The 19,504-nt window shown below is 45.2% G+C and overlaps 2 protein-coding genes across 3 annotated transcripts; both read left to right on the top strand.

The window, feature by feature from the left end:
* The first annotated feature begins 6,280 nt into the window (after positions 1–6,280).
* Positions 6,281–9,245, top strand: LOC123092674 (selenoprotein K homolog). The gene is made up of 4 exons (XM_044514495.1): positions 6,281–6,697; positions 8,439–8,542; positions 8,657–8,822; positions 8,910–9,245. Exons 1-4 carry the CDS (start codon positions 6,679–6,681, stop codon positions 8,942–8,944), a joined length of 324 nt encoding a protein of 107 aa, XP_044370430.1. The 5' UTR covers positions 6,281–6,678; the 3' UTR covers positions 8,945–9,245.
* Positions 9,246–13,420: 4,175 nt separating this feature from the next.
* LOC123092673 (probable BOI-related E3 ubiquitin-protein ligase 3) lies at positions 13,421–18,406 on the top strand. 2 transcript variants are annotated; one of them, XM_044514494.1, is made up of 4 exons: positions 13,421–13,602; positions 13,708–13,805; positions 13,908–14,200; positions 17,684–18,406. In XM_044514494.1, exons 1-4 carry the CDS (start codon positions 13,508–13,510, stop codon positions 18,212–18,214), a joined length of 1,017 nt encoding a protein of 338 aa, XP_044370429.1. In that variant the 5' UTR covers positions 13,421–13,507; the 3' UTR covers positions 18,215–18,406. The 2 variants fall into 2 exon arrangements, with proteins under 2 accessions (XP_044370429.1, XP_044370428.1); XM_044514493.1 differs by having other exon boundaries at positions 13,424–13,602; positions 13,905–14,200.
* The last annotated feature ends 1,098 nt before the right edge of the window (positions 18,407–19,504 follow it).

Genomic DNA, 19,504 nt, shown 5'->3' with positions numbered 1-19,504 from the left:
TCGGTTATGTACCCAACAATATTAAATGTTGTTAAACATGGCAAGATGTAAAGCATAATGAAACTACCTATCTAGGCAAATTTAAATGAGGCCGGAAGTAACAAACAACAAGTCTGGAAAATCCCCATATGCATATTTTAGATTCGGTACTGTTCTGCCCTAAACCATATTTTAGAGTTGTTAAACATTAAAAGAAAGTGCACCATGTTAAACTAGGCATTTTCCACCCCATATACATATAAAGTTTATTAAATTCAGAGCTACGGTTATTTAGTTATGAAATAAATCATTTTAACATGGCATATTAGCAAATTTAAATAAACAGCAAGTTAAACATTTTAACATGGGATGAAAATGACATATTATTAATCTACACAATTTTCTGAGCATTTTACATATATAAATTATTCTAATCCGATGCACGGTTTGTGAGTTTTTATATGCATGAAATCTAGGGGGTTTTCTGTAAAACTGCATTCTCTGGATAAATTGCTAAATCGCAGAACGGGAAAAAACATCCACGGGCCGAATCTGCTGGGCTGAACACAGAGAAGGGGCTGGGGGGTGCTGCTCACCATGGGCCTTAGCAGGCCGGTCGGTTTGGAGAGGAGACCAGGCAGGCCACGAGGGAAAGATGGGCCAAGGGGCGCTGCCCACAGAAAGGCCGGCCCACGCGGGCGTGCGTCTCTACGACGAGGCCGAGCGAGGCCATGGCAGAACGGCGGCGAGGAGGGGGCATCTCCGGTGAGGGCAGGCACGGGGAGGCCATGGGACGGCAGTCCCGGCCGGATCCGGACAGATCCGAGCGCGGCGGACCCGTTCCCGGCGATGGCGAGGCCAGCCGGCGACGAGGTTCCTGGCGGCGGCGACGGGGTTCCTGCAAGGGGAGAGAGAGAGACCTGAGAGAGGGAGAGAAACCAGAGGGAGAGACGGGAGGGAGAGGGAGGCGCAGGGAGGCGGCGACCTTGCAGGACGGCGGCGGTCCTCTGGTGGCCGGGGAGGCGAGGCAGGCGCGCCGGCGACGAGGAAGCCGGGCGGCGGCGACAAGGACTCGGGGGTCGAGGGGTCCTCCCTCGATCCAGATCAGGAGCGGGAGGCGCGGGGACGCTCGGGCCCTCACGGGCTGCGGCGGCGCAGTCACGGGCCGGGCGGGCCAGATCCGAAACCCGGCGGGCCGCTCGGTAGAGAGGGGGCTGAGGAGGGTAGGTGGCGCATGGGGGTTGGCTGGCGCGGGCGCTAGGGCGACGTGGCGGCGCCTCATTGGCCGGGGCGATGTGGCGGCGGCGGCGCCAAGTGGCGGGCAGGGGCGGTGGCGCCAGATCCGAGGAGAAGGTGGGAGGTGGCGGTTACGGGAGGTTAGGGGAGGCTAGGTGCTAGGGTTGCTAGGAAGGAGGGGTGTTTATATAGGGGTAAGGCTAGGGTTAGGGGGGTTTCGGACCGTCGGATCTTGATCGGGCGGTTCCGGACGCGAGGGGGGGGTTAGGTGGGCTGCAGGTGGGCTGTGACGAGAGGGTCTGGACTGAGGGGAGAGAATAGAAATGCAGCCCGGCAACTATTTCCGGAGACCGAAAACGTGCGACGAAGGTACCGGCAACGGTACCGCTATGTTTAACGGTTGGGCTATCAAATGGACTCCGAATGCGACGAAACTTGGCAGGCGGCCTGTCTACACTATAATAAGACCGCACGACAAGTTGCAACCCATTCCGAGAACATTTTTATGCCACTTATAAAATAATATTTCAGAGGTGTCGCGGGCGCGTGCGAGTGTGGTCGGGCTCAGAACGGACAATGGAGAGAACCGGCGGAACCCGAACGGATGCAAGTTTTATGTAAACATATGGATGCGATGCACATGATGCTATGAGATGAGATGCATAACAAGAACAAAATGCAAAACAACAGACAAAAACCCAACCACGGAGGAAATAATAAATCACATCTCCGGAAAAGGCAAGAGTCGGAGTTACGAATATGGAAAGTTGTATCCGAGGCGTTACAACTTCTCACTCCAGACTTGCAGAGAAAGGCCATGACGAAGCTGGTAGGACTGCAGTTCACCATCCAGTACAAAAAAGGAGTGGAAAATACTGCAGCAGATGCTCTTTCCAGAGTAGCTCATTTGTTTCCTATTCAAACAGTGTCTACAAGCAAGCCTGTCTGGATACAAGAAGTGCTGAACTCTTATACAGTGGACCCTGCTGCTCAATAGATGTTACAGAAGCTATCAGTGGATAACAAGGCTTGTCCTGGGTTTTACTTGCAAGAGGGGCTGATTAAGCATGAGGACAAAATTTGGATTGGAGCTAATACAGGTCTGCAAGCAAAGCTCATTCAGGCTTTCCACTCATCACAAGTGGGAGGCCACTCTGGGATACTTCCTACTTATCACAGAGTGAAGCAATTGTTTAGTTGGACAGGTATGAAGACAGATGTGGAAAACTTTGTGAAACAGTGCAGTACTTGTCAAGAGGCTAAACATGAGCTGTGCAAAACACCTGGGTTGTTACAACCTCTTCCTTTACCAGATCGACCATGGCAAGCCATTAGTATGGACTTCATTGAAGGATTACCTAAATCAGAGGGGTTTGGTGCTATACTAGTTGTAGTGGATCGTTTCACAAAAGTAAGTCACTTTCTGCCTCTGAAGCATCCGTTTACAGCAGCATCGGTAGCTAAGGTCTTCCTCAATAACATTGTCAGACTCCATGGACTGTCTTTGTCCATTGTTTCTGATAGAGATAAGATCTTTATAAGTGCATTCTGGAAAGAATTGTTTTGAGTTTGGGGCACTGAACTTCAAATGAGCACAGCGTATCACCCACAAACGGATGGTCAAACAGAGCGTGTGAACCAGTGCTTAGAAATGTACTTAGGTTGTGCAGTTCATGCTTCTCCAGCTAAATGGGCGGCCTGGCTTCCTCAGGCAGAGTTTTGGTACAATTCTACTTATCATTCTTCTTTGGGTTGCACTCCCTACAAAGCATTATATGGTCAAGATCCGAATGTAGGACAGTTGGCAGGTCAGTATGTTTCCATGAATTCGGATGTGCAGACTTGGTTAGCCTCTCAGAATGAACACACAACGTTGCTCAAAGATCATTTAGCAAGAGCTCAGTGCAAGTATAAGCAGTTTGCTGACAGAAAAAGGTCTGATCGTCAGTTTGTGGTGGGAGAAACAGTGTATTTGCGGCTACAACCATATGCTCAGTCGTTTGTGGTTAATCGTCCTTGTCCAAAACTGGCGCTCAAATATTTCGGACCCTTCAAGATTCTGGAAAAAATTGGAAATGCAGCATACAGGTTGGAGTTGCCGCGAGGTAGTATGGTTCACCCAGTCTTCCATGTGTCCCAGCTCAAAGCTCATGTACCGGATCATACTCCGGTGTTCACTACACTACCTGTGCCGCTTGATTTGTCATCACCTGGTGTGCAACCGGAAGAAATCTTAGATCGCCGCCTGGTCAAAAAAGGGAATGCTTCACATCTTCAGATTTTAGTTAAGTGGACAACAATTCCTGCGTCTTCGGCTACTTGGGAGGACTATCAGGTGCTCAAGGATCGCTATCCAGCGGCACCAGCTTGGGGACAAGCTGGTTCTTCAGGGGGAGGTATTGTCAGTACTCTGGAAGTGGCGAAGGTGCGGGCATGACAAGGAAGACGGAAAGAAGGTGCGGCGAAAGCGTAAAGTCATCACGGGAGCGTTTAAATTCGAATGTGTGCGTGACGGGCCGTGGGCCTTGTAATGGGTGGGCCGTGGGCCGTGTGTGTGCGGTTGTCACTCGCAAGTATATAAGCGAGGCGTGTCACTGTGGATAGGCATCGAGAATTTTGAAATGAAATATCCTGAGTGAAAGAACATGCGGTGCCCCCATGTTTGGTTTTGGTAATTGATGACAATCTCTATGGACTAATGGTTGTCTTGAGTTATATTTGAAGGATCTGTCCATAGGCTTTTCTTGAAGTCCATGTGTGGTTTCAAGGAGTTTATGAGTTGACCAAGGTGCTATTAAGGAATTATCCAAAGAACGGTCATGTGAGTGCTGGGCTTATTACAAGCATGTCTTGAAGAAGAAGATTGTGTGATCATTCATGTTTACCTTCAAGACATCATCCAAATGAAGAGAGTTGGAAAGATTCAAGGTTGATCAAGACTAAGTCAAAGAGTAAATCAAGTTGATCAACACACAAAGCGTAGAATATGTACCGAGAGGGATCAAGCGACCCCATGGTATGGTAAGCACTGTCAATTACGCTTTGTGTACTAACCCATGATCTTCGTGAGAGTTCTTTGTGGGTTTAGGTTGTGGTGTGCAAGTTCAAGTGAAGCATCACGAAGAGATCAAATGCTTGAAGCTTGCCGTCCATTGTGGTGACAATCGACTTGTAAAGATGTGCGGAAGAGAGGCTCACCCACAGTGGAGTATGGGGGAGCAATCAACTAGTCTTCATTGAGCCAACACAATCAAGAAAGGTGGTCCAACTTGAGGGAGTCAAGATCGTCATCATCTAGCTCAAGTGGACCATGTGCAAGGCAAAGGTTTGCCCTTGATAGGTTTTGTATTTTACCGGTCTCATGGTAGTTGTGGGAGACCGGGTTATAGGATCGTTTGCCGTACTATCAAGGGGGGCTCTCGATGAGTTGCTTGATCGTATCGTTCATAGAGAGCTCAAACCATTGCATCCTTCGCTGTTTTGTTGCTACTCGTTGTCTTGTTTCAAACAAGCTTGAGTTTTCTCAATTCGGAGCTCATTTGCAGAAGTTATGACAGTTCTGGTTTCCTTGGAGTATTCTTTGTTTTCGCGGTAGTGGCTTGAGGATGGCGCCAGCGGTAGTACCGTGGTCCACAGCGGTAGTACCGCCGAAGCACTCAAGCGGTAGTACTGCTCTCCGAGCGGTAGTACCGCTTGTGGTCTTCGGCCATAGTACCGCAGTGGTTCCGAGCTACTACCGCCTCGATTCGAGACCGTCGTTTTTCGTGTCGGGTTTTGCGGTACTAAGTGCAGTAGTACCGCTCCAAGCGGTAGTACCGCCCCTACTCCCACGGTAGTACCGCTCTGGGGCCAGGACCCTGACCTCCTCATCAGCGCGGCAGTACCGCTGGGTGAGAGCGGTAGTACCGCCCTGCCCAAGCGGTAGTACCGCTCTGTGCGTGGCTGTTCAGTGGGGTAACGGTTGGATTGGTTCCCCCACTATATAAAGGGGTCTTCTTCCCCAATGAACCTTATCCTTTGAGCTCGTGTTCTTCCCCCATTGTTGACCTTCTTCGAGCTTGCTAACTCTCAATCCCTCCATGGATTCTTGCTAGTTTTTGAGGGAAAAGAGAGAGGAGATCTAGATCCACATTTCCACCAATCACTTTCTCCTCTATGTGAGGGGAACCCCTTGGATCTTGATCTTGGAGTTCTTGGTGTTCTCCTTCTTGTTCTTCCTCTCATTTTCCTCCCTAGCATTAGTTGCTTCGGTGGGATTTGAGAGAGAAGGACTTGGGCACTCCGTGTGCCCTTGCCATTGCATTTGGTGCATCGGTTTGAGTTCTCCACGTGATACGTGGAAGTTACAAGTTGAGAAGCTTATTACTCTTGGGTACTTGGTGCCCTTGAGCTTATTCCTCTTGGGTGCTTGGGCGCCCTAGACGGTTGGTGGTGTTCGGAGCTCAATCATTGTGGTGTAAAGTCCGGGCAAGCGTCGGGGTCTCCATTTAGTTGTGGAGATCGCCCCGAGCAATTTGACGTGTACCGGTGACCGCCCCCAAAGGTTGCCAAAGTGTACGGGTTCGGTGACCGCCCCCAAGGGTCGCCATTTGTACGGGTTCGGTGACCGCCCTCAAGAGTCCCTTAGTGGAATCACGGCATCTTGCATTGTGCGAGGGCGTGAGGAGATTACGATGGCCCTAGTGGCTTCTTGGGGAGCATTGTGCCTCCACACCGCTCCAAAGGGAGATTAGCATCCGCAAGGGTGTGAACTTCGGGATACATCGTCGTCTCCGCGTGCCTCGGTTATCTCTTACCCGAGCCCTTTACTTATGCACTTTACTTTGTGATAGCCATATTGTTCTTTGTCATATATCTTGCTATCACATAGTTACTTATCTTGCTTAGCATAAGTTGTTGGTGCACATAGGTGAGCCTAGTTGTTTTAGGTTTTGTGCTTGACAAATTAACCGTTAGGTTTATTCCGCATTTGTTCAAGCCTAAACCGTAATTATTTTAAAGCGCCTATTCATCCCCCCTCTAGGCGACATCCTCGATCTTTCAATGAGCCACATGCTCCTCTTCCTCCTCTCGCTGCCTCCCCCCTTGCTCCTCTCCTCTCTGCTATCTCTCTGAGATCTTCCTTTGCCCCTTCCTCGCCGCCGGCGAATTCTTACCGCCTCTAGGTCGTGACATAAGGAACCTACAAAGCCACTGGCAGGTGGCTCCACACGACCCCTAGTTTCCGGGTCAACGGGTCCACCAGCCAACAGCCAATAAACGAGGCAATCACGGCAACCCTCTCGAGCCCATTGGTCAGGTCAGGTCTTCCCACGCGGAAGGACGAGGAAGGTTCACGAATCCCCTCCTCACTTCGCCCCTCCCCCTCTCCTATTTCTTCTCTCCGGGCCCCGGGCCAAAATTCCATCCTAAGTTCCATCGAAGAGGGCGGCAAGGGGCGATCCGGATAGCGCAAGAGCGACCATGGCCTACGTCGAGAGAGGTAATCCGGTGTTCCGATTCTGTAGATTCCATGTAAGATCTGTTCATGATCTATATATATCCACCGTGGAAGTTTTGATCTGTGATTTCGTGCTCGTGAGTTCGTTCCTCCTGCCCGATTCGTCAAATACTTCACCTAGATGATTCCTGTGGTCATGTTCAGCAACGGGCGCCGCAGGCTGGTCTGTCTATTCCAGTTTTCTAGAAAAACATCAACAGCTGGTGCATTTTATGGGAATCATTTGGACAATATCATCTTTTGGATTCCTTCCCTGCCACATACTGTATGTTTGCTTTGAGACGTGTAAGGAAAAACCTAGCCAGATTGGCTGATTGCCAACAGTTGTGTGCTGAGCAAGGGATCTTGCCAAATGAACAGTCCTTCACTATCGTTGCTGTTCAAACGGAATTTTGTGAGAAATATCCAGGTAGCAGGACATAGAGGCGGCCACCATAGACTGGTACTAATGCATTAGTGGTTGCATTCCTTTACATTACATACTAGCACCAATTCCAGAACCCACATAATCGATGAGTTCTTTCCATGTTGATTAGCTCCAAATAGCCGAGTTCTCAGTATTGTTTTATATGTTCACTAAGATAGAAATGTGTCTTTATTTGTTGCCAAAAAGAGGAAGGCTGCATACAGATAAAAAATGTCTGGCATATCTTTTAAAGTTTGTGTTAGAGATGTCCAAGCTTATTATGATATTTCATGGATTAATGGAGATATTCCTTACTGAATCATCGTAAGTAAGTGTCTCTGTATTTGGTGTGTGCACATAGTAGTCCAATTTGTAGTGGAACCTCGGCCACTTAGTGCCATTCTGTGGGTCTCTGAAGAAAATAAGTGACGTTAGAAATTAGTTTGAGTGAAACACGTAGCTGCCCACAGTTCAATGGACCAAAGGAGGTAAACAATTGCTAGTTTCTTTTGCGTACTGTTTGTGAGTTATACTAGTATTATCACCCACACTTTGCTAGGATGGTGATTCATTGTGGTAATACCACTAACAGCGGCATTTCTAGATTATTTATGTGTAGCTCAAATTTATCTTCCTAAGGGACACTGTTTCATGAAATAATTCTGACAAATTATGAGCTTCAACCCTGCGAGCTGAAAGGTCCATGATCAAAGCATCTGTTAGGCATGTAAGACCTAAGTGATGACACGCTAATTTTGTTTGGTCTAATGGTAATAATGTTACTACTTACTAATTGACTTGGCTTTATTAAGATTTTGCATTATAATCAATTTTAGAGTAAAAGAAGACTGGTTCATTTGGTGTAACTTCAGATTTTAAGTGGAGCATACTCACTTCTTGGTGATTTCTTGGATTGTTGCACTTATTATAGAGCATATGAATTGGTGGCTTGGTGCTAGCAGTTTCATTTGTCAGTTCCTGGAGACATGTCTTGTTTAAGAACAGAATAAAGTTTGAGGTGACATTTTGAAGGCAGCTGGCCACGTTTGATCACTCCTTGGCTTTTTGCTGAAGCCAAAATATAGTTTGGAGCATTCACAGTGTTGTATTTGAAATTGATTGATCATTTTTTAGCATGCACAAAGTTACATAATTCACCCTTGAGTACATATAATTGCACTGTTGTTGAATTTGTTCGGATTCATTTCTGCCATATTGCACGACTTCTTTTGATCTTAGGTCCGTATGTGAGTAGGCTTTCATTTAAGTATGACTGTGACTATCAATCTCATTTGTGTTTCTTCATGTATCTTCTAGGTGTTGTGAAAGGCAAACGGACAATCTGGAGACTAAGCATAATCCCCGACTTCTTTAAGGCTATTGTGAACTTCATCAGAATGTTCTTCCTCACAATGTTTTCTGTAAGTGATCAGAATTAAACTGCTTGAATTATCTTATTGTTGCCAAATTAGCCTTTTGTCCCATATATTTCCATGAGTTAAAACACAATATAATTCTCGCATCTTATCTTGTAGATCGAGAAAACAGACAGCTATAAGAAAGGATATGGTAGTGGTAAGAAGTGGGATGGTGGACCTGGTGGGGGAGGTCCTGGTGGGGGTCCATATGGTGGTGGGGGCGGCGGTGGAGGTGGCCCTCGCGGTCCTCGCACACTATCTGACCTCCGATCAAACGATCAGAGTAAGACCTATCTTCTAAAATTCCAGATTTTGTTGTTTGTTCAGAATGGTGGATTTGAGATTTCTAAGCCAAATTCTCTAATTTCAGGTTCCCTCCCTGCTTGTGGATCCTGCTGCGGATGACATCTTAACAAAAGAACAACATATTATAATGACAGAAAAACTTCCGTATTTCATTTCAGCAGAGCAAAATCATTGTGATGCCGTGAAGAGTCTAGCATGTCCAGTATATATTCTGTAGCTTGTTTCTGATGTGATTTGCATACTGTATTCATCATCGCTTTGCCATGCTGAATTGTCCTGGATGGAGTCAAAATCTTATCCTTAATACTGGCTTCCTGTTGTGCAATGTGAATTTACTATGTATACCGTTTGTCTACTTTGTAATTCCGTGGAGATTGGAATTGGCGAATTGTTTGCTGTATGTTGAATTCAGCCAGGAAATAGTTGGAACAACGTGAAATTTACCTAGGTTATCTGGTAGTCCTGTAACCTCCAACTGAAAACAAGAGCAGGCGCTCTTGTGAAAAACTGAGGCCTCCTTTGATTTACAGGGTTCGCATAGGAATTTTACAGGATTGACACCCTCTGAAATTTTCCCTTTACATGTTGTTTGATTCGTAGGATTGCATTCCTCAGGAACCAATCTTATAGGAACTTCTTAGTTCATTTTCACGGGAAAACAAGCATGAGGTTGGACTTCTTGGAAAAAATCCTCTATTTTCCTACCCAATGTAGGATTTCAGTGGACAGTACATCCTATTCTTGTACGTTTCCTACCTATTCCTGCGCAACCTTGTGAATCAAGGAGCCCTGAAAATGAAACCGTTCTAGGAGGTTCTGTGAGCAAGCAAACCACTGTCCTACTCCGTCTCATTTACAAGTGAGAAAGTTTAACCCCATAACAATAAGTTTGGACTTCGACAAAGGAGCACATGGCAAAGAAACTATAGAATTTGCCGTGTAAATTAATATCCTTGTGTTAGCCGCAACCAAGGCCATTCAGAATAATCGCCTTGTCAATAAACTTTGAATGAATGCTAAAATTAGATGTATATCTTTGTAAACAGTGATGGTATGTCGTATTACTTGAATGGTTCAATTTGAACAGCTCATGCTCAAATATTTAACGTCTATTGTGTTGATGAGCATCACTTCACTGGACATCTTATAGGGGGCAAAGCATTGTTTTGCTGCGGACCAAACCTAAACAAACTCTAAATATTAGATGCAACCCACAAAATAACGGGGGTCAATGTGTGCCAGTGAGACCAACAAGAAGGCCCGAAAAAAACTTTTGCCTTGCATAGTATTTCCATTAACCCTTTCAAGTAGTCGAGTTGAAAGCTGGGAAATTAAGAGCGAAGGTTTTATCTTGTCCTGACCTAGAAAACCCCTGTGAAACATGACTTTTGCAAAACATATACAAATATAATAGATGGCTACGGAACCATTAGAAATGTTTATTTTTGAATTCAAAACAGAAAAACTTAGTCTCGATGGGTTGAATTAGTTACAATTTCTTTACGTTCTAATCCATAGAAATATTTCTTGTGGAGACCCTGTAGAGTATTCATGATTTCTTTTCTACATCTCAGTTTCAAATGATTCAACAATCAGAGGAAAGAATTATTGCATGGATTGTGCCTCGTTTTAATTTTTGATGAGTTAGTTTCACTTCAGGTTTGATATTTTGTCACTATTGCACTTTGGACTAGTGGGATCAATAGTCACTACAATGCTTTGCTACGGGAAATTAGTAGACTGTTCTACTAAGTTTATTGTGCAATATTTATATAAAAAATGCACTTTTAAATATAGAGTTGCAAAGTTTAAACGTTTCCACTTTTAAATATAGAGTTGCAAAGTTTAAACGTTTCCCTAAAAAAATATAAATTTTAAATGTTGTTGAAGTCCATAACAAATTAAAAATGTTAAATTTTGGTAAAGTATTTTTCTCACATAGTTAAGGCAATTTCAATGGTCGCATCAGTCGAGAAGTTATAAACTGGATTTGGTAATGTGTTAATCTAATAATTACTGTGCTTTTTTCAGAGAGTGGATCTTTTGCTCTCAGGCTCCATGGAGCCCAAAATTTCGAAACATTCAAAAATCGGCCTTTTAATTTTCAAAAAAAGAATCTGAAAACAAATACACAAGTACTTATAGATGTATACAAGATTTGTTCAAAATTTATAGCAAAATACATTTTATGTGGCTTGTACAAAAAAAACTAGAATCGTGTAATGTCATAGTGAATAGTACATGTACTAAAAATACGTGATTTTGTCATTTTTGTGCAGCTCACATTAAAAGGTCTTTTGTCATGAAACTTCGCAGAGAAGTAGTATACATGCATATGTATATGCGTATTTTTTTCAGCATTTTTAGAAAACTTACAATTTTAAATTTTGAACTTTTCAAATAAAGGGCTCCATGGAGCTCGAGCTCCATTAGACATTTGCGTTTTCTTCATTCTTTTCTAGTATGTGTTTCTACAAGAGAGATCATTTCACCAAGAGACTGTCTTTCCACTAATAGATATTTTTGTCACTAAAGGATGCGTCTTTCCACAAAGAAACATCATTTCACTAAGGGTGAGTTATTTAACAAAAGGACACAATTGTTCGTAGGCCCCAATTGCCAAGATCTAGTGAACATCATTGATTCTCGGCATAATCCAACAATGTGTCTTTTAGTTTTTTTGCTTAGTCTTGCTTTTATGGAAGCTTTAGCAATTTATGTACTAGTTGTGGCACTAGCGCTTTTATTTGCGAACCCTTTTGTTTTATCCTAAAGATATTAAAGATATTTCTTTCGATTTCGATTAGATACTTTTTTCCTTTTTAGTAAATTGGTATTTGTTGAAGTGGTTTAATGTCGATGTTGCACTAAGAGTCAATTTTAGAGTAAATAGGGAAGGGATTTCAGTTGAATGTTGTATGTCTAAAATTTGAATGAATAGTCTGAAGCTCTCGTCATCATTTTCCTCACAATGTCGTGTTTTTCTTCTTTATTGTATATAAGAACACTGCATGAAAATTTGGATCAACATTACACATTTATATTTCGAGTTTAAAATTTATAGTAACATGCTTTTTAGCGTCTTAATGTGTATATCATGCTTCAGGATAGGACTCTATCGATCAACCTATGTTTTTTTGGTAAAGTGAGCCAAGCAAGTCTTTTTCTTTCTTCCAAAAAGGCCATATGTTAAATATTATCCCGCACAAGAACCTCCTTACAATAGTAATAAATTACATGCAAGTCCTTGCCAAATCAACACCATGTCCTTCTGCATCCATCAATGACGTACCGTGAGAAAATATCATTGTCGTCTCTAGGCCCCTGTCTCACCGGAGTAACCTTGTTCAAACCCATAAGCTTGTAGAAGCACTGGGCAGGAAGTCAGCGATGTAGACCAGAAGACGCTAGCGACCGTGAATTGGGTAGATCGTCGTTCTGGAGAAGTCGGCAAAAGGAGGGCCAGAGGATAATCTCAACTCCAACCACAACCTCACAAGTTTCCCAACAGAGCCGCATCTGGTTGAGCTTCATCGGAGCCGCTTGCCGTGAACAAGTGCTAATCACACCAAACCGAGTGCCCGATGTTCGACACCATCCTCAGACTCATCGACGCCACTCCAAGGAAGGACATCAACATGGAAAAGCGAAGGGATAATTGTTCCATCGTTGATATTGCCTAACTCCAGCCTCGAAGACTCTATGAGATACTTGGATCCGGGTTCCCCTACCGTAGTGGACAACAAAGGCCAAGGGAACCTGCGGCGATGCTAGTGGCTTGAGGGGATGCAAGTCACCTCTCTCAAGAAACCCTAGAACTTTTTTTCTTGAGATTTTATTAGTTTTCTATTTATCTATTCTAAAATGCAAAACCAATAGCAGAGCCACTCGTCCAAAGCGCACCGTTTAAAATCCAAAAGAATGAGGTTTTGGGAAATTAGGTGAAACATCCAATATTTTAAAGTATCTTTTTTAGTTTCTGGTATGATCCATGTCACCTTAATCTATTTTCTCTATTCATGTGGTTAAAGAAAATTCTTTTTTCTGTAGAGTATTGCACTAATAGCCATGAAGTGATTCGATGAAACACCTTTGGTCTACTATAGCATTTCAAATGAAAGCAAAATCATGTTTCATATATATTCTATCACGTCCTCCTCTAAAACACATGAATCAAAAAAGGTAAAATTCTGCGCCATGCTTTATTATTTCTCTTTGTGCATGTTGGGCTTTTTGTACGAAAATGCATCTGCGTCACACTTTGTTTTTCTCTTTGATTTTACTTTCATTGAATCCTGTAAATCTCGTCTTCATGAATGCAAGGCAAAAATATTTTTTTGACAATACGAAATGCAAGGCAATAACTTGTGTGGGTGTGTGTGTATATTGAGGGAGAAGAGTAGATTTAGGAACAATATGAAGGGCTTTAGAACAAAATGCATCTCAAAATCTAATGAAGCACGGGGAACGCAGAAATATCCAACTGACATGTGGGCTCCAAGGTTCATGACCCCACATGTCAACCGCACATCTACTTGAAGTAAACCCAAATCACACTATTTGCCAGCACTCAGTACAGAGCCCAATTCCGCCTTCTCTCTCCTCCCTTTCCGACGAGGCGACCTGCCCCCTTTCCCCTCTCGCGCACCTTCCTCTCTCGCCATGGCCTTCTTCTCCCACCACCACCTCCAGCAGCCCCACCCCGCGGCGCCGCCACCGCAGCAGCAGCAGCAGCAGCCGGCGCCTCTCTCCTTCAGGTGCCCCATCTCAATTCCGGCTCCGTGCCATTTCTCCGTCTGTTTTCCTGCGGTAAGAGGAGTCGCGCTAAAATCGCCTTCCTAATGCCCGTGAAATTTCGGCAGGAACGCGCTGCCGGTGCCGGTCGATGGACAGATCCCGGCGCCTCTCGCCTTCTTCAACGCGCCGCCCGCTTTCCCGGACCAGGCCGGGCAGCCACAGAGTAAGCTTTTCCCCCGCGAATCTCCCCCTTCGTCATTTGAAAATCCAATTGAATTGACGCTGATTTTCGAGGGATTGGATTTTGCTGTGTTCTATCTAGTAGTGGACGCGGCGGGGCTGACGGCTGCGGCGGGTATGGGGTGGAGGCAGCCGAGGGAGCAGGAGCTGCTGGGGGAGAACTCGCAGATGTCGTCTATCGATTTCCTGCAGACGGGCTCGGCGGTGTCGACGGGCCTGGCTCTCTCTCTGGAGGACCGGCGCCATGGCGGCGGCGGCGCTGGCGCAGGGAACTCCTCGGGCGATTCGCCGCTGCTCCTGCTGCCGATGCTGGACGACGACATCTCCCGTGAGGTCCAGCGCCTAGATGCTGATATGGACCGATTCATCAGGGCCCAGGTCACGCGCTCTCGAACCTGTTCCTTTCGGCGATTTGAGTTGTGCAATCCATTCTATGCTTTACATGCGGTCTTTTCATCAGCTGACGAAGGTTTGTAGGGGTAATTAGCGAAGCGTTCACTTTGTCAGGTCAATATAGTCTCTGCAGGTGAAGGGCACATATAGATAGTTTCTTCACTTCACTTTTCTAATGTTGGAGGTTTCTTATTTTCTTACTAAGACATGTGGCAATTCTGGATTACCGGTAGCTCTCATGAGTGAATGTTCATGGTATGCCGTTTAAATAAATCTTGTGAGTCTTAAACATAAGAAAGGTGAAATATTAATGAAGATAAAACTGGGTAAATATCATTGGTACCACCCAAATCTTGTGGTTCAATTAAACACCACCAAAATCTCAAACTCCTCTTCCATTTGCCTTTCGGTTGGCTCCGTTACACCACACTAGCAGCAATGTACTCGACCATCTGAATCCTAGTCCAACATTGGAATCCCAGATGAGATCTGAACACTCAGCTACGGTGAGTAAATGATCACTGTCCGCAGCTTGGGATCAGTCCCCAGGAACCTAACAGATACCAATACTCCGAGCAAAACAGAAGCCCTTGTCTTAATTTGCAGTTTTACCGAACTGAGCAGATGGAGCAGACCTGAATACAGGTCGGAGGAGGCAATGGGAGTCGTGCATACATGGTTCCACACAAATTAAAAAAAACGATAGGGTTTAATTGGCTGTTTTGCCACCGCCTTGCACTTTTCTGACCAAAGTGCATGCTTAAGCGCAATTAAGCGGTAGGAGTTTTGCTATCGACTAGGCACGCCTTTTTAACTAAGTTCCACGTGTGAGGTGGCATCTGCTGCTGGTGTATCTTCTGCAGGCATTGCTGGTGCTCATCATTAGAGCAACTCTAGCAGATCCTGTATAAATCGGTACTGCAAAATCGTTTTACCCTAAAATGATTTTGTGGAAACTCGAAGGTCCCGGCAGAACAGATCCGCTAAAGTTCATACTGCAAATTTAAAAACCAGATTCGCGCTACAAAGTTCCAACAAAACCGGAGTTCGTACCTAGCTAAAACATAGATGAAACTACAAATTAAACCTCAAAACGGATTTCGCGCATTGAAAGTGTCATCCCTTGCTTTGTTCTGACCGCCCTTCCTTTAAGTTTAAGTATTCGAAACTCTGGGTTGCCGGCTCAACCATCGAGGCTGAGGTAGAACTTCTCCGCCGACTTGCGGCAAGCGTGGGCGTAGGCGTGGTCTTCCTTTGCGGCGGCGCCTTCTTCTCCGACCGCTGCCGCTTGCTCCGCGGCGAGGAGCTCCGCATTCGCCTCCCGGCACCTCTTGGTGTGCGGGAAAAGAACCTCGTAGAGCTCGTTAAAGCCGGCCCACGTGCTCCGCCCACCGCTGCGGGAGAGGTGGCCCCGTTCGCGCGCCTGCTTGGAACGCCACGGCTCGACGACGGACCAGCTGGAGCTGCCGGCCTCCGCGTTGTGCCGGGCGAGCTTGCGCGGCGGTGACCCGCCACGGCCGTCACGCCCGCGAGCACCACCGGCCATGGATCCGCAAGAAAGGGAAAGAAATGTGTGGCTAATTGCTCGCCTGAGAAAAGAAAGGAGATGACGGAGGGGGCGGATTGCGGCGGAGCTTATCGAGGACGCGAACCCTAAAAAGCCCCCGACCCCGTACATATAGCGGCGGACGGGCGGATTTGCGGGCCGCCTGTAAAAATTTTATGGGCCGGTGGACTTTTAGCGGACCTGTTCGGGTTGAAAAAATGCGGGAAACTGTAAAACCGCCGGAATTATACGGGCCGGCGAGGATATAGCGGATTTGCTAGAGTTGCTCTTAACAAGAGGGAGAATGATCTATCGGACCATGCCGACCCATGCATTCACAGGCCAAGCAAACATCTGATAGACTTGGACTACAGCCTCCAGGAACTATGGATGATTCAACATGAAATTCCACTTACTTCCTCCTGCATTCTTAGCTGTTGCCTGTTGGAGGCCCAGTTTTACCTTTTCAATAACTTGGTCAGAGAGTAATTAACACAATGATGTTCTGTAGCCAGATTTGGATCCATGTAAACTTTAATGATTGCCACTAGTGTAGATTCTGCCGTTGCCTCTTAGTAACCACTTGTCTTATTTGTGTCAGTTTTGTTAGATGGATACCAAAGAAATTCCCTCATCTTATGCTCCCCCAGTCTTGCATCCACTTTCCCTAATTGCTCCTGGACCAGATCAAACCTGATGTGCAGTAGATGTGGTCCAGGGATGAAGTGCTTGGATGTTGGCATGGAACATGATCCAAGGTCCCAAAACTCACCGAACCTCATCCCCCGCACCACCATGCGGGAGGGGTCTACACATGTGACACAGCTCTTGGGTTTTCATCCTCGCTTTACCGAAAAGGATCACCCCATAGTTACTACATTTGGGTCCTCAAGCATTAATATGCTGGTGCAGTCCATAGTAACTTCCTGGTGTGGGGCTAACCCACCACCACCTCCACTACACATGTGCACCTGATATTTCATTCGATGAAATAACTATTGATGAAATAACTATTGAAACCGCAAGACAAATTTCATTCGATGAAATAACTATTGAAACCAAGGTCGTTTGAGCAGTAGATGTGTTCCTAGACCCTCTCTTTCAGTTGATGGGACAAACTTGTGTTGTTTTATCTCAATTTTCGTCCTTTAATACTGGTCAGATTATCCATTTAATAATAAATTACATTTTTTATCAGCATTGAGTTTCTTCACTTCTTGGCTCTTATAAAACTCTATTATTAAGTTATTTTATGAAATACTCCCTCTGTAAACTAATATAAGACGCTTTAGATTACTAAAGTAGTGATCTAAAACATCTTAAATTAGTTTACAGAGGGAGTAATTGCTAATAATAGGAACCTAGAGCTTGCTTTTATTTTGCTACCACATGATATTTTTATTATCAAAGTGGACAGAAAAGGAGAAAGAGAGGGTATGGGCTTATTATATGTAAACTAAACAAGGAAGAGAAGCTTTTGTCACATGTTCTCAGTTGAGTTGCCGACTTTCCGTTGACAGCTATATGATCGATGTCAAAATAAAAGTTTTTCTGGTGGTCTGACCCGTGAGCAATCACACCTCGCGAATTAAATAATAGTTGTACGAATTCATTTATTCCATGATAATAAGAAACCTTTCCATTTTTTCAAAAGAAACGAGAGACAGCAAAAGAGTTAGTGGAACATCAAAAGAAAAGATACACTTGAACCGAGTGAGGGCTAAGCAAGTATTGCCAGCGCTGTTAAACAAGTAGCATTCAGTTCTACCACTCAGAATTTGTTTCTAGTTAGGACTATGCATAGTAGGGTTTGGGTCGAACGTCATCCCTGGTATCATCACAATCTGTACTTTTAAAAAGAAATCTTGCTTTGATGCTTGAAAGTATTGTAGTTTTCCTGACAAAAATGGTTTAACTGGCAGAGTGAGCGCATGAGGCAGTCTATATTGGAGAAAGTTCAGGCAAAGCAGTTTGAAGCGCTGGCCTCTGTTGAAGACAAGATCCTCCGAAAAATACGCGATAAAGAGTCAGAAGTGCAGAACATCAACAAAAGGAACCTGGAACTCGAGGACCAGATTAAACAAATGGCAGGGGAAGTTGGTGCGTGGCAGCAACGAGCTAAGTACAACGAGAGCATGATCAGCGCACTCAAGTACAACCTGGAGCAGGTATGTGCCCATCAGAGCAAGGACTTCAAAGAAGGCTGTGGCGACAGTGAGGTAGACGATACAGCATCCTGCTGCAACGGCGGCGCTGTCAATCTGCAGCTGATGCCCAAGGAGAACAATCACCCCAAGGATTTGACGGCCTGCAGGGTCTGTAAATCAAGCGAGGCGTGCATGCTCTTGCTGCCCTGCCGGCATCTTTGCCTGTGCAAAGAGTGCGAGAGCAAGCTGAGCTTCTGTCCCCTCTGCCAGTCCTCCAAGATACTTGGCATGGAGATATATATGTGATGTAGAATATAATTTTATGTACTGCTTGAGTATCTTATCTTTCGAGATGCTGATGTACTTAGACATCAATGTATTGTCAACTGTAGTCTCACTGGGTCGATAAGACTGCCATTTCTGGTAGAGTTACTGCAGAGAACTTCTGATTACAAGTGCATGATTTGAACTTCTGAGGCTTATTAAGTACTCCCTCCATCCATAGTGTAAGCCGTTTTTTTGGCAGTCGTTTGCCGTGTGGTAGCCCAGGGCATAATTTTGTGAACGTATGTAGGTTGTGTTTATTTTTTAAGAATTTAGAAATGGTTAGTGTCCTGCATTTTCTTAAAGAAAATAGAATGGCTGAGTTTATAAGCTAACCAGGTCAAAACCTTTGCACAAGGGCTGGATTTTCGAAGGAACCAACAGAAAACATAAACACCGCACGCAGATTACTTCCATCTAAGGAGCTGTTCAGCGAAGGACTCCAAACAAGCCCTAAAAGACAGCGAGACAACATGGTCAACATAGTGACATCCCAACGTTGAGATAAAAGAAGTAAACAACGCAACATGAGAAAAGAAAAGTAACGACGCGACATGAAAAAGCCAGATGGTACAAAACAAATACCACGGTGTTAACGAGGCAACAACCCACCAGGGTTATGGAACCAACTCACTAAGGTTCAAGTCTTAAACTTGACATTGGTGCTCGTATTTTTCTGAATTATTTCAGACTTTTTAATAATGTTTCTGGACTACTGAGCCGTTTGTGATGACTCCATCAATCTCAAAATGATGTGCTCGCTTAGTCTTTCGAAGATGCTCATAAGACTAGTGTGTGCGCATGTATTCATGTGAGTGTATGTACATATGTATGACCGACTATGTACCGTGTTAAAAAAAAGAGAAACAACCCTTGAGTGGCTGAAATAAACCATCACTTGGGAAGCTACGGAGAACATGCATGATGAAATTTCATGGTCCTGGGAGACCAACGGTCAGTTCTCGGTTCGCTCAGCATATGCGGCCAAGTTCTGGGCGAGAGAAGTGGCACCCACGGCGGATCTAACATGGAAATCACGTGCGCCATCACAATGCAAGTTCTTCACTTGGCTTTCTCTACGAGATAGATGCTGGACGTCGGATCGCGTAGCAAGGCGAGGGCTACCGCAACAGGACGCGTGCCCCTTTTGCGGCCAGGAGTAGGAAACAATCAACCATCTACTACTCACGTGCGTCTTTGCTAGGACGGTCTAGACTGTGATATGCGAGGCCCTGGGGCGGTCGGACTGGGTGCCGGCACAATAGGACAACC

The sequence above is a fragment of the Triticum aestivum genome, chromosome 4B (assembly GCF_018294505.1).
Source record: "Triticum aestivum cultivar Chinese Spring chromosome 4B, IWGSC CS RefSeq v2.1, whole genome shotgun sequence".
Classification (NCBI taxonomy): Eukaryota; Viridiplantae; Streptophyta; class Magnoliopsida; order Poales; family Poaceae; genus Triticum; species Triticum aestivum.
This window is presented reverse-complemented; position numbering and strand designations above follow the sequence as displayed.